The sequence below is a fragment of the Copidosoma floridanum genome, unplaced genomic scaffold (genome assembly GCF_036245765.1).
Source record: "Copidosoma floridanum isolate Cflo_tuat_1 unplaced genomic scaffold, Cflo_Japanese_pri ptg000006l, whole genome shotgun sequence".
NCBI classification, from domain to species: domain Eukaryota; kingdom Metazoa; phylum Arthropoda; class Insecta; order Hymenoptera; family Encyrtidae; genus Copidosoma; species Copidosoma floridanum.
Genome location: NW_028321883.1, coordinates 25,185,117 through 25,194,977, shown reverse-complemented (window position 1 = coordinate 25,194,977; position 9,861 = coordinate 25,185,117). Strand labels below are relative to the sequence as shown.

The following is a 9,861-nucleotide window of genomic DNA, read 5'->3' as shown; positions in this document are numbered from 1 at the left end:
ATTGGCTAACTTGTCAAAAACAAACAAAAACTCAAACTCAAATAAAATATTAGTTTATTAATCGCAACACTTTATGAAATATATCAGTACAGTAATTTTTATTTAAGTATGTAAGAAAGTGTTAATATTTCTCTATCTGTCTCAAAATTGTTTATTAGCAGATTTTTGAAACAACAGTCATTTGTCAATATGACAAATTATGAAAAATTGTTCGAAACTTTTAATTAACAGTATTATATAAAAAAATGTTCAGTATCAGCAAAAAGTTTTCATTTAAACAATCATCTCCAATTCCCTTGCGTAATCAATGGCAAGAGTGACCAGCTCTGCACTTGGTATGGGCTCCTCAATTTTCTTTTCGGCTGGCTCCCCAAAGTACAAGTACCCATCCTTGGCTACATTCCACTTCTTTTTAGTACAAAACTGCAGCACTTCCTTTTCTGTATTCAAATTCAACATACGCGCGGCATCTTTGATTGAAATTTTATCGTAAGCGTTTTCCATACAGGCTCCAATTTCATCCCTGACGGTATTCAGAAGAATATCAATGAAAAAGTTGTAAGACGCAGCAGGTACGTTTCCCTTGGCAAGGAAGATTTTATTGTACGAGCCTTCCATTAAGCACTGCTCCAGGCTAAGCGGATGTCTAATGTAGATGTTTGTTTGAATGCATTCTACAGGAAGGAGCTCTAGCTCAGTGTGGAATTCAGCCACTCTGTTTTGTGACAGGAGGAATAAGAGATTAAGTCCCAAAAGTTGATATTTGTATGGTGACTCTGGCAGACCGGACTTGTAGTCAAAGTAATAACTTTTTAGTTGTGCCATGTAACGTTCGAACGAAGGAATATCCTCACTGGCGATGCTCCATTGGGCTCCAATCTCAAGAACTTCTCCTTTAAAAAAAAAAAATTTAAACTCATCATTTAATTGAATAAAATTTTAAAATGACGTTTGAGACTTACTGGCAATTAGCAGTTCTTTTTCAGAAGCTGTAGCATCTTTGGTTGGTAGAAAAGTTAAAGTCGTGAGAGCAACCTACAAAGATAGTTATAGTTTTCAATAAATATTAAAAATACTTTACTAAGTAAGTGACTCAAGAATAAACATGAAGATTCTGTTGATGAAATTATTAAATTTGTCAACACTTCAACATTTTCATTCAAGCAAAACATTGAATTGATTGGCATGACAGTACAGTTTTGACAAAAATAAAGTAAGGTTATCATTTGGTAAACACACTTTTTTTTTTAATGGCAAGATGGTAAATAAAAAAATTCAAAGCGAACCTTGAGTTGTGTCAGGAGTTCCCCACATTTTTTGAGATTGCACGGAGCTTTGCCCCATTCTTGTTTCAAAAGTTGCACTTTACTAAGCACGTCCTGGAGGCCAGCCATATCCGCCGTGTCGTGATTCGTGATGTATGTTTATATATATATATGTAAGTTTTAAAAAGCACACCTCTGACTCTGACGTGACGGCCACTGCAGAAGACACGAAAGTGATGAAAGAGACGCAAACGTGATTCGTGAGTCGTGAGGTGTGATTCTGCAGCAGCAATATATGTTAAAAAATTACAATAGTATGACATATATACCGACGTATACACGTGAAGTTCTCTAATTTTGGATTTAGTGATTTCGCATAGGTATAATACTATATTTGTGTTCAGCTCGAGCTAGGGCTTTGCACTCCACGGGTATGTCGATTCACGGCAATTCTAACCTGTTTCTATTAAAATGTAGATATTTTTGATACAAAAAGAGCGTGTGTGCGTTATTATTCTAGAGGATAGTTTTTTCTCACGTGCCGGTACTGTTTGCAAAATTATTTTTTTGCACGAATGAACCTGAAGATTTTACATTTTTGGCCCAACGAGTGATATCGTTGTTAATTAATCAAACATGAAAATCAATGTTAAGGTACTTATGGGTGAAGAACACATCTTTGAAGTGAGTCTTGTTAATCATACACCTTTTTTAACCAACATATTTTTGAATGGTACTTTTAAAATTTATTTTTTGACTTTGTATGTAGATCAAGCCATCTGACACAGTGCTGGAAGTGAAACAAAAAATTCACGATAAGCTGGGCATCGAAGTAGCTCATCAAGTTTTATTACTCTTAGGCAAAGCACTAGCAGGTAATACAATCAAACGTAATTCTAGATGTTTCATCACTACAATTATCGCTCAGTTCTATTGATTTCTCGACAATTGTGTAGCTATACTGGTTAGTTTTGAAAACATATTTTGGTAATTAATTTTTTAAAATTTCAGATGAAAATACAGTAGATTTTTACCCAGGAATCAGAGACGGATCTAAATTAGTTCTTGTAAAAAAGACTCCGCAATCTCCTTCACAAAGTAAAAATGGCATTTATAAGTTTAAAGAAGAAATGATAAAAGTACTTCGAGTTTATTACTCAGATGATGATGCCTTGACGATAGCAAATGAAGTAATTAAAGACCTGAAAACGAAAGTTAATCAGCTGAATTTTGATGATTTGGAGAGGTTAGCGACGGCAATAGAACAAGAACGTTAAAAAAAAAAAGTTTATTTGTTACTAATCAGTGTAATATTACCTTTATTTTCTAATTTAGCATATAAATATCTCATGTATTTATAAAGCAGAGGACAGATTTTTAAAATGGTTTACTGTAATAGAGATAAAAGACAAACCTTAGAAGTATAAAAATATTTATTTTTATCACGATTATAAATTATTTATTACAAAAAATTACAGTAGATTTTTTAACAGACAATAATAATTATGAATCTGCTAAGTCTAATTGTCTGAAATATCTAGCAACTAGGCAGATGAATAAATTTAGCGGCACGGCATCCTTTTCATTTAAAGAATCCTGAAACAAAAATAATCATGCAAACATTTTTTATGTGTAATCAATTTCTGATAACAGGGAGCTGTAGTGTCATGAACTTCTTAAATATTCGTTTTGCTACTTGAACTTTCATAAGGTCTTGAAATTTTCTTTACATACTCAAAAAATATATAGAATGGATGAATTTTTTAAAATACCTATATTGTATACATATATATATGTATATATTTTGTACACATGAGAGCATTGTATAAAAATGAGTGATTACTAAAAAAAAGTGTGCTTTATGTGATTGATAAAAATTGTGAAGGTATCTCGAATGTACCACTGAAACTCTAACTAATTAAATAAATACATAACTTACCAAGCGAGATCTTATCACTGAACATATCCTTGCCAAAGTCCTCAAACATGAACACATATCTGGATTCAGTGGTAATTCCAAGGCAGCTAGAAGTGCATACAACCATCTACCTAAGTGAAGCGAAATAGATGCTTGACTTTCTAAAAATTCAGTGAGATACTTCAAAACTCGCTCTATTGTTGGCTGTTTCAATGATAAAATTACTGTAAGATTGGGTTCATGCTTTTCATCCGAAATCGTACACATATCCATCCAACTTTTCCGATTTTCTCCATTTGTCTGAAAACAATGCAAAATTGACAAAGTAAAAATAGAAAACATTTTAAGTCTAATAAAATTACTAATTTACTTTTAGTTTATTTATTTCGTTCCATTTGTCTTTGTTTTTATCAGTTTGATTTTTAAACTGCGTAATGTAAAGTCTTATGCTTGAAAAATCTGCAATCTGACTTTGCTGCCATTCTAGTGTTGGACTCACAGATTCCGGTGCTTTTTCACACTCAGTGGTAATTAGCTGGATTTGATTAAGAAAAATTCTTGAATTAAAAAAGTAAACATGTAAACACATAAATATTATTTAAATAAAGACCTACTGGTTTAACATTCAATATGGGTTTTCTCAGCCTCGCATTATCAACTTTTGCAATCAAAACGTCATCATACTGCCTAGCCTCAAGCCTGTAATACCAAATACCATTCAAAACATTTCACATTCAATAAAAATTTTGCTAGTTCATTATGAGAAAAACTTACACAACTCTTTTTATGTATTCTTCTCCGTCAGCAGGCGGTAATGACAAGTTTATGTCTTCTTCGATTTCTCCAACAACAAATTCTGGCCTCTTCCAAATGCGTCCTGTCATTTTTTCTTTTAATTAGTTTTTAAAAAATATAAAAACTTTTTTTCCCAATTTTGCTTACTAACACAAACACGATTAACTTATAGATACGACAAATATTTATATCCACGAGAACCACGAAAAATGTTGTAATTAGTTTTGCAAACATATATTAATTGTTTTTTTATATCACATCTTGCATGCCAGTTTCCACCCTCAACTCCAATAATTCAGTTCTGCCACAACTAACCCGTACTTAACTCATCTGCACGACTGGCACATTCGTTGCTTGATATACCTACCGTAGGTATATGATCTCCGTTGAAAATTGAGAATGTTGACATATGCCATTATGTATTGGTGGTGGTGTTGTATGTTGACATTAACATTGACAACTTAAGAAGCCTACTGCTCCAATTTGAATAGGAAACATTTGTAATTAACATACCCCTTGGATTTTCGATAGTTCTAATTCGAAAAAAAAAAAAAAAAAAACAGCAGCAGCGATCTTAGATGTTTTAAGGCACCTTAAACACACCTGTTGTACGAGTTAGTTTATTCCTTTTATTTAAAATGGCATCTGCCGAAGGGGACCCAAACGAAGACTGGATATCAATGATTCCTAAATTTTCTCCCAGTGTGCAAGCGGCAATTGACAAAGTCAGTAATTGAACTCTTTATTTTTAATTGAGTATAATCTGCTATAGCAATGAAGTTTATATTTACAAAATATTGTGCATTTTATTGTTTTAGGTGATGCCTAGTAATGATCCACTTGACCACCCAGACTTTAACCCTGTAGATTACATCAATTCGTTGTTTCCTACTGAACAATCTTTATCAAATATAGACGATGTTATTAATAAAATGGAAAATGAAATTTCTCATATCGACACAGAGATTCGTACAATTGTGAGGAGTCAAACAAACAATGCTCAGGAGGGAAAAGCTGCACTGGAGCGTGCACACAAGTCAATGAAACAGTTGTCCGTGCAGATAAAGGATATTAAAAGTATGGCCGAACAATCAGAAGAGACCGTCAAGGAGATAACAAGGGATATTAAGCAGTTAGACTTTGCTAAAAAGAATCTCACACAATCTATCACTGCCCTGAATCATTTGCACATGCTGGTGGATGGTGTTGAAACTCTTAAGTATGTTTTTATATTATTTTTATGTCATTACAAGGTCTAACAAATTATTATAATATGATTTTTAGGGATTTAACAAAGAAAAAACAGTATGGAGAGATCGTTCTACCTCTGCAAGCAATCATGGAAGTCATGCAACACTTTAACAATTACATGGAAATACCTCAAATAAAAGAATTATCCGACCAAGTAAGATTTATTTAAAGATGTGGTTATGCGCTTCAGTTTGTATATTACAAGTTTACAATTTGCACATTGAAATTTCAGGTGCAACAAATCCATGTAGAATTAGCTCAGCAAATTACAACAGATTTCAAAGAAGCTTTTTCAGGTCAAAATCCCAAGCACTTTGCACAATTAACAGAAGGATGTCTGGTATTGTCTGTTTTGGATTCAAAAGTCAAGTAAGCTGTTCTAAAACATTACTAAAAAAATCATCAGAAATTTTCAATTCAGTGGAAGTGTTTTTTAGAAAAGAGCTTTTATCTTGGTTTGTGATGATGCAGCTGCAAGAATATACTCATTTGTTTGACGAAAATCAAGAATTCGCCTGGCTGGACAAGATCGATCGTAGGTACGCGTGGATAAAAAAACACTTGCTCGAGTTCGAGTCGAAATTCGGCAACATATTCCCGGTAGATTGGGAAGTCTCTGAGCGCATTGCCGTACAATTTTGTCATACAACGCGCGAGGATCTGACCAAATTGATGCACAAAAGATCCTCGGAAATAGATGTCAAGCTTTTGCTCTACGCCATACAGAGGACCTCTAATTTCGAGAGCTTGCTATCCAAAAGATTCACAGGTATAACACTCGAGGAGCCAAAGAGACAAGAAAAAAAAGATTCTGCACCAGCGATTGCGGTGGCTGCAAGTACCTCTACTGATCCTAGCATTCCTAGCAGTCCCTTCGAGGAGAGCTCCGAAAAAGTTGTGCAAGAGAAACCGCCGTCGTCTCCGTTCACCAATTTAATCGGCAAGTGCTTTGAGTCATATTTGTACATATACATCGAAAGCTTGGACCGAAACTTGGCGGAACTTATCGAAAAATTCGTGGCAGACTGCAAGGCTCAGCCACCCGGTGCCCAAGCTTACGAGGGTGCCGAAGGTCCGAGCAGCGTCTTATCCTCTTGCGCTGACCTTTTTGTATTTTATAAAAAGTGCATGCTCCAGTGCACACAGCTCAGCTCTGGTTCAATTATGCTCAATCTAGCTGAGACCTTCCAAAAGTATTTACGCGAATACGCTATGAAAATCTTGCAGAATAATCTGCCAAAGTAAGCAATCTCTGATAATATAAGAAAATAATGTGAATTGAAAGTAAATTATTACAAAAACATTTTTTTTGTTCTTACAGAATCGGAGGAGTAAGTATTGGGTCTAGTGTAAGCAGTATAACACGCGAGTTTCGGGATTTGTCGACGTCGGGTTTCATTCAAAATTTTCAAAGTTTTTTGAAGGAGGGTGAGAGTAGCAGATTCAACAAAGAGGAGCAATCTCGCATTTGCTGGTAATCATTGTGTCAAATTTTAGTTTTTCCCGATTACTTGTTTGTACACCAAATATTTTTCGCAGTATTTTGACGACGGCTGAATATTGTCTTGAAACTACACAACAATTGGAAGAAAAACTTCGCCTCAAGACCGACAAGATTTATGCAGATAAAATAAATTTATCCCAAGAACAAGATATTTTTCACGGGTAAAGAAATGTTTCTCATCAATTTTAGATTTTTTTTACAGTTTACGATTTGACACAATAATTTTTATTGTAGCGTAATATCAAATTGCATTCAGTTATTGGTGCAAGATTTGGAATTAGCTTGCGAATCAGCTTTAAATACGATGGTTAAGATGCAATGGAGTACAATTGAAAGTGTCGGCGATCAGAGTGCATATGTCAGCACGATAACAGCGCATCTCTGTCAGAGCATTCCAAGTATTAGGGATCAGTTATCTTCGTGTAGAAAATATTTCACACAATTATGTGTGAAATTTGTTAGGTATTTAATTTTTTCTTCACCATTTGAGTTATAATCAGCTATTGAACAAATTTACTTTTGTAGCTCCTTCATCCCTAAATTAACTCAACAAATATTCAAATGTAAGCCACTGAGTACAGTGGGAGCGGAGCAACTATTATTAGACGTTCATATGTTAAAAACCGCTCTTTTGGACCTTCCATCCACGGGTTGCCAAATTCAAAGGAAAGCACCTGTTCCTTACACAAAGGTAAGTTTGAAAAATTTATTCTTTGGTCATGGCACTTTTGTTAATTCTAATCAATTGAAACAATGCAGGTTGTAATTAAAGGTATGACGATTGCTGAAATGATACTCAAAATCGTGATGTCGCCAACAGAATCTCCTAGTGCTTTTGTTGACCAGTGTAGAAAACTCCTGCCTGATCTTAAGATTCCAGAATTTCAAAAAATTTTGGATATGAAGGTAGGAACCATTGAATCATTATTCATTTTATGTAATTAACTATTTACTAGAAATGGTCAACATGTTTTTAAAGGGTCTTCGAAAAATGGAGCAATCTGTATTGATAGAGGAATTCAAGCAAAAACTAAACGCAGAAACAGTTGAAATGAGAAGCAGCATCATTCCAGAAAGCCCAGAACACGAAGCAGGAAGAATTAAACGATTAGAAAAATTAATAATGAAGAGAATGTGAGATAAAAAACGTTTGAGAAATTGTAAAATTTATTTCAAGTTAATTTTTAAGAATTTAAGATTTTTAAAAAATAAACAAAAGTTTACAGTAAATATCTGTTTTTTTTTTTTTTTAAATTAATTTATTATAGATTTTTATATAAAGTTCACAGACAACTTAATATTAACCTTGTTTCTGTGCTTGTTCTTTCGCCTTAGCTTTCTCCAACTTAGCTATCCTAGCAGCAGATTTGCTACCAAGGAGACCACCTCCCCAGTGACGTCTGATCTCATCATAACGATCGTTGAAGTTGGTCTTGATGGCCTCAACGACTTTACTGAAATTAGCTCTGTCACCAGAATCAACCTGTAATCGAAAAATCAGTAGACTCATTATTTTTATTCCATAGAATAAAGCCAAAAATAATTTTAGATTTGTATATTATCAGATATAATAGAATATATCACTGTACATTCATTGGATTGGCTCTATTTTCTTCATCATGTAGAAACAATGAAAACATACAAGAGTACATAAATGTAGGTGGTGACAAACCATACCTGGGTCAAAGCAACAGTTGTGCAGGTTTTCCTTCTGACAAGACGACCAAGACGTGCCTTGCCCTTGATAATGCAGTATGGTACACCCATCTTACGGCAAAGAGCGGGCAGGAATAGAACGATCTATAAAAAAATTGATTGATTAAAATCAATAATCTCGCATTGTAATTTTCAAGTAATTCTATGTAAATTAACTGACCTCCAATGGATCGACATCGTGAGCAATGACAACTAATTGAGCTTTTTTCTGTTCAACCAAAGTTGTAACAGCATTAGCTCCACTCCTCAAGGTGTTAGGCCTCTTGGTTGGAGTGTCCGACTTCTTCTCAACTTTTGCCTCTGCCCTGGCCTTTAGCCTAATTTTTTTGGCAGCTGCACTTTCGGGCCTGTACTTTTCCAAAATTTTAAACAGCTGTGTTGCTGAAAATTATATTGCCAAATCAGTTAATCTTCGATAAGCAGCAAAATGATGCAAGTAAAAAAATTGGGAACTGTGGATTTGTTTACCTGTTTGTTTATCCAGAGTTTGTGTGAACTGGTTAATTGGTGGAGGGACCTTTAATCTTTTGGAAAGAACGGTCTTTTGTCTCTGGATGCGGATGTACTTGGGCCATTTGACAAAGCGGCTAAGATCTCTTTCAGGCTGGATGTCCTGACCTAAAATTCAAAGAAATTGTATAACTCAACTTAAGTCTTTAAATTAGAAAACATCTCAAGAGTTTTAACGTGAGAAAAACTCACCAATGGCAAAGTTGCGACTGCGTTTCTCAAACAGAGGATTAGTAACCTTCTTGGGTTCAGCTTTCTTAACAGCCAGAGGGGCTGCAGCTACCTTCTTTCCGACCTTCTTCTTGGGCTAAAAAAGAAGAATACATCAACTCTAATGCTACTTATACCCAAGTCTTGTGTAAAATAATCAGGGCATCACTATTCACTCAAGCAATCACACCTACACTAATTCACTGGTAAGGTTAATTTACAACTAGTGCACTGTAAACATTGCAAAACCAATAAAATCCATAAAAAGACCGTGGATGAAAAAAAGTCACAGACACGTAGTCGATTTGATTTGCAAAAAAAAAAAAGAAAAACATAATATGTAAACAAGAGGCGTCCATCAGCCCGTACGTGGACGATCACGTTGTACTTTTATAGGTTAATCGTCAAACGGATTCCGCAATATTTTAGCCACAGCTGTGGCTTTTCCCAGCTTTTGATGGTCCATTAATTAATAGTTAAACGATGCCATCGAGCGCGGTACATTGAACAGGTGAAAATAATCAATAATTACCTTCTTTTGGACCATTTTTTAGCTTGTTTGCAGCGTGCCCCAACAGCAGAGAGGGAAAAGAGCTCCGTTAAGCACGTTGCTCCTCTCCGGCCTGGCTTTTCTGTCCGAAAGGCGGATTTGCACGTGTACTGGTTTTCCAACTACTGCAGACTAACGTGTC

At 34.9% G+C, this 9,861-nt stretch overlaps 5 protein-coding genes across 5 annotated transcripts; 2 read left to right on the top strand and 3 right to left on the bottom strand.

Moving 5' to 3' along the window:
* Positions 1-37: 37 nt before the first annotated feature.
* Positions 38-1,496, bottom strand: Rpn12 (regulatory particle non-ATPase 12). The gene is made up of 3 exons (XM_014361167.3): positions 1,287-1,496; positions 963-1,035; positions 38-893 (listed from the first exon to the last, which is right to left on the bottom strand). The coding sequence occupies exons 1-3, from the start codon at positions 1,392-1,394 to the stop codon at positions 274-276; spliced, it is 801 nt and encodes a 266-aa protein (XP_014216653.1). The 5' UTR covers positions 1,395-1,496; the 3' UTR covers positions 38-273.
* On the top strand, positions 1,461-3,009 carry LOC106645325 (ubiquitin-like protein 4A). Its single transcript, XM_089598437.1, has 4 exons — positions 1,461-1,696; positions 1,786-1,949; positions 2,035-2,140; positions 2,277-3,009. The coding sequence occupies exons 2-4, from the start codon at positions 1,902-1,904 to the stop codon at positions 2,540-2,542; spliced, it is 420 nt and encodes a 139-aa protein (XP_089454563.1). The 5' UTR covers positions 1,461-1,696; positions 1,786-1,901; the 3' UTR covers positions 2,543-3,009.
* Positions 2,713-4,302, bottom strand: Gem2 (Gemin 2). Its single transcript, XM_014361168.2, has 5 exons — positions 3,958-4,302; positions 3,798-3,882; positions 3,554-3,718; positions 3,205-3,483; positions 2,713-2,861 (listed from the first exon to the last, which is right to left on the bottom strand). The coding sequence occupies exons 1-5, from the start codon at positions 4,065-4,067 to the stop codon at positions 2,769-2,771; spliced, it is 732 nt and encodes a 243-aa protein (XP_014216654.2). The 5' UTR covers positions 4,068-4,302; the 3' UTR covers positions 2,713-2,768.
* A 122-nt stretch (positions 4,303-4,424) lies between these two features.
* On the top strand, positions 4,425-7,951 carry Vps53 (vacuolar protein sorting 53). The gene is made up of 11 exons (XM_014355049.2): positions 4,425-4,703; positions 4,797-5,197; positions 5,263-5,383; positions 5,462-5,598; positions 5,667-6,470; positions 6,551-6,703; positions 6,769-6,894; positions 6,968-7,195; positions 7,259-7,424; positions 7,493-7,639; positions 7,713-7,951. The coding sequence occupies exons 1-11, from the start codon at positions 4,617-4,619 to the stop codon at positions 7,869-7,871; spliced, it is 2,529 nt and encodes an 842-aa protein (XP_014210535.2). The 5' UTR covers positions 4,425-4,616; the 3' UTR covers positions 7,872-7,951.
* Positions 7,883-9,809, bottom strand: RpL7A (ribosomal protein L7A). Its single transcript, XM_014355040.3, has 6 exons — positions 9,702-9,809; positions 9,152-9,266; positions 8,918-9,067; positions 8,610-8,830; positions 8,411-8,533; positions 7,883-8,216 (listed from the first exon to the last, which is right to left on the bottom strand). Exons 1-6 carry the CDS (start codon positions 9,714-9,716, stop codon positions 8,034-8,036), a joined length of 807 nt encoding a protein of 268 aa, XP_014210526.2. The 5' UTR covers positions 9,717-9,809; the 3' UTR covers positions 7,883-8,033.
* Between the last annotated feature and the right edge of the window lie 52 nt (positions 9,810-9,861).

Bases quoted from the DNA above. Each gene is read 5' to 3' on its own strand.
- Rpn12 (XM_014361167.3), bottom strand. From the start codon at position 1,394: ATGGCTGGCCTCCAGGACGTGCTTAGTAAAGTGCAACTTTTGAAACAA. The intron at 1,036-1,286 runs GTTCGCTTTGAA...CTATCTTTGTAG, and splicing joins AACTCCTGACACAACTCAAG to GTTGCTCTCACGACTTTAAC. The intron at 894-962 runs GTAAGTCTCAAA...TTTTTTTTAAAG, and splicing joins AAAAGAACTGCTAATTGCCA to GAGAAGTTCTTGAGATTGGA.
- LOC106645325 (XM_089598437.1), top strand. From the start codon at position 1,902: ATGAAAATCAATGTTAAGGTACTTATGGGTGAAGAACACATCTTTGAA. The intron at 1,950-2,034 runs GTGAGTCTTGTT...CTTTGTATGTAG, and splicing joins GTGAAGAACACATCTTTGAA to ATCAAGCCATCTGACACAGT. The intron at 2,141-2,276 runs GTAATACAATCA...TTAAAATTTCAG, and splicing joins CTTAGGCAAAGCACTAGCAG to ATGAAAATACAGTAGATTTT.
- Gem2 (XM_014361168.2), bottom strand. From the start codon at position 4,067: ATGACAGGACGCATTTGGAAGAGGCCAGAATTTGTTGTTGGAGAAATC. The intron at 3,883-3,957 runs GTAAGTTTTTCT...TTGGTATTACAG, and splicing joins GAATACATAAAAAGAGTTGT to GCTTGAGGCTAGGCAGTATG. The intron at 3,484-3,553 runs GTAAATTAGTAA...CATTGTTTTCAG, and splicing joins ACGAAATAAATAAACTAAAA to ACAAATGGAGAAAATCGGAA.
- Vps53 (XM_014355049.2), top strand. From the start codon at position 4,617: ATGGCATCTGCCGAAGGGGACCCAAACGAAGACTGGATATCAATGATT. The intron at 4,704-4,796 runs GTCAGTAATTGA...TTATTGTTTTAG, and splicing joins TGCAAGCGGCAATTGACAAA to GTGATGCCTAGTAATGATCC. The intron at 7,640-7,712 runs GTAGGAACCATT...ATGTTTTTAAAG, and splicing joins AAAAAATTTTGGATATGAAG to GGTCTTCGAAAAATGGAGCA.
- RpL7A (XM_014355040.3), bottom strand. The intron at 9,068-9,151 runs GTGAGTTTTTCT...TTTGAATTTTAG, and splicing joins CAGTCGCAACTTTGCCATTG to GTCAGGACATCCAGCCTGAA. The intron at 8,831-8,917 runs GTAAACAAATCC...TATAATTTTCAG, and splicing joins AACTCTGGATAAACAAACAG to CAACACAGCTGTTTAAAATT.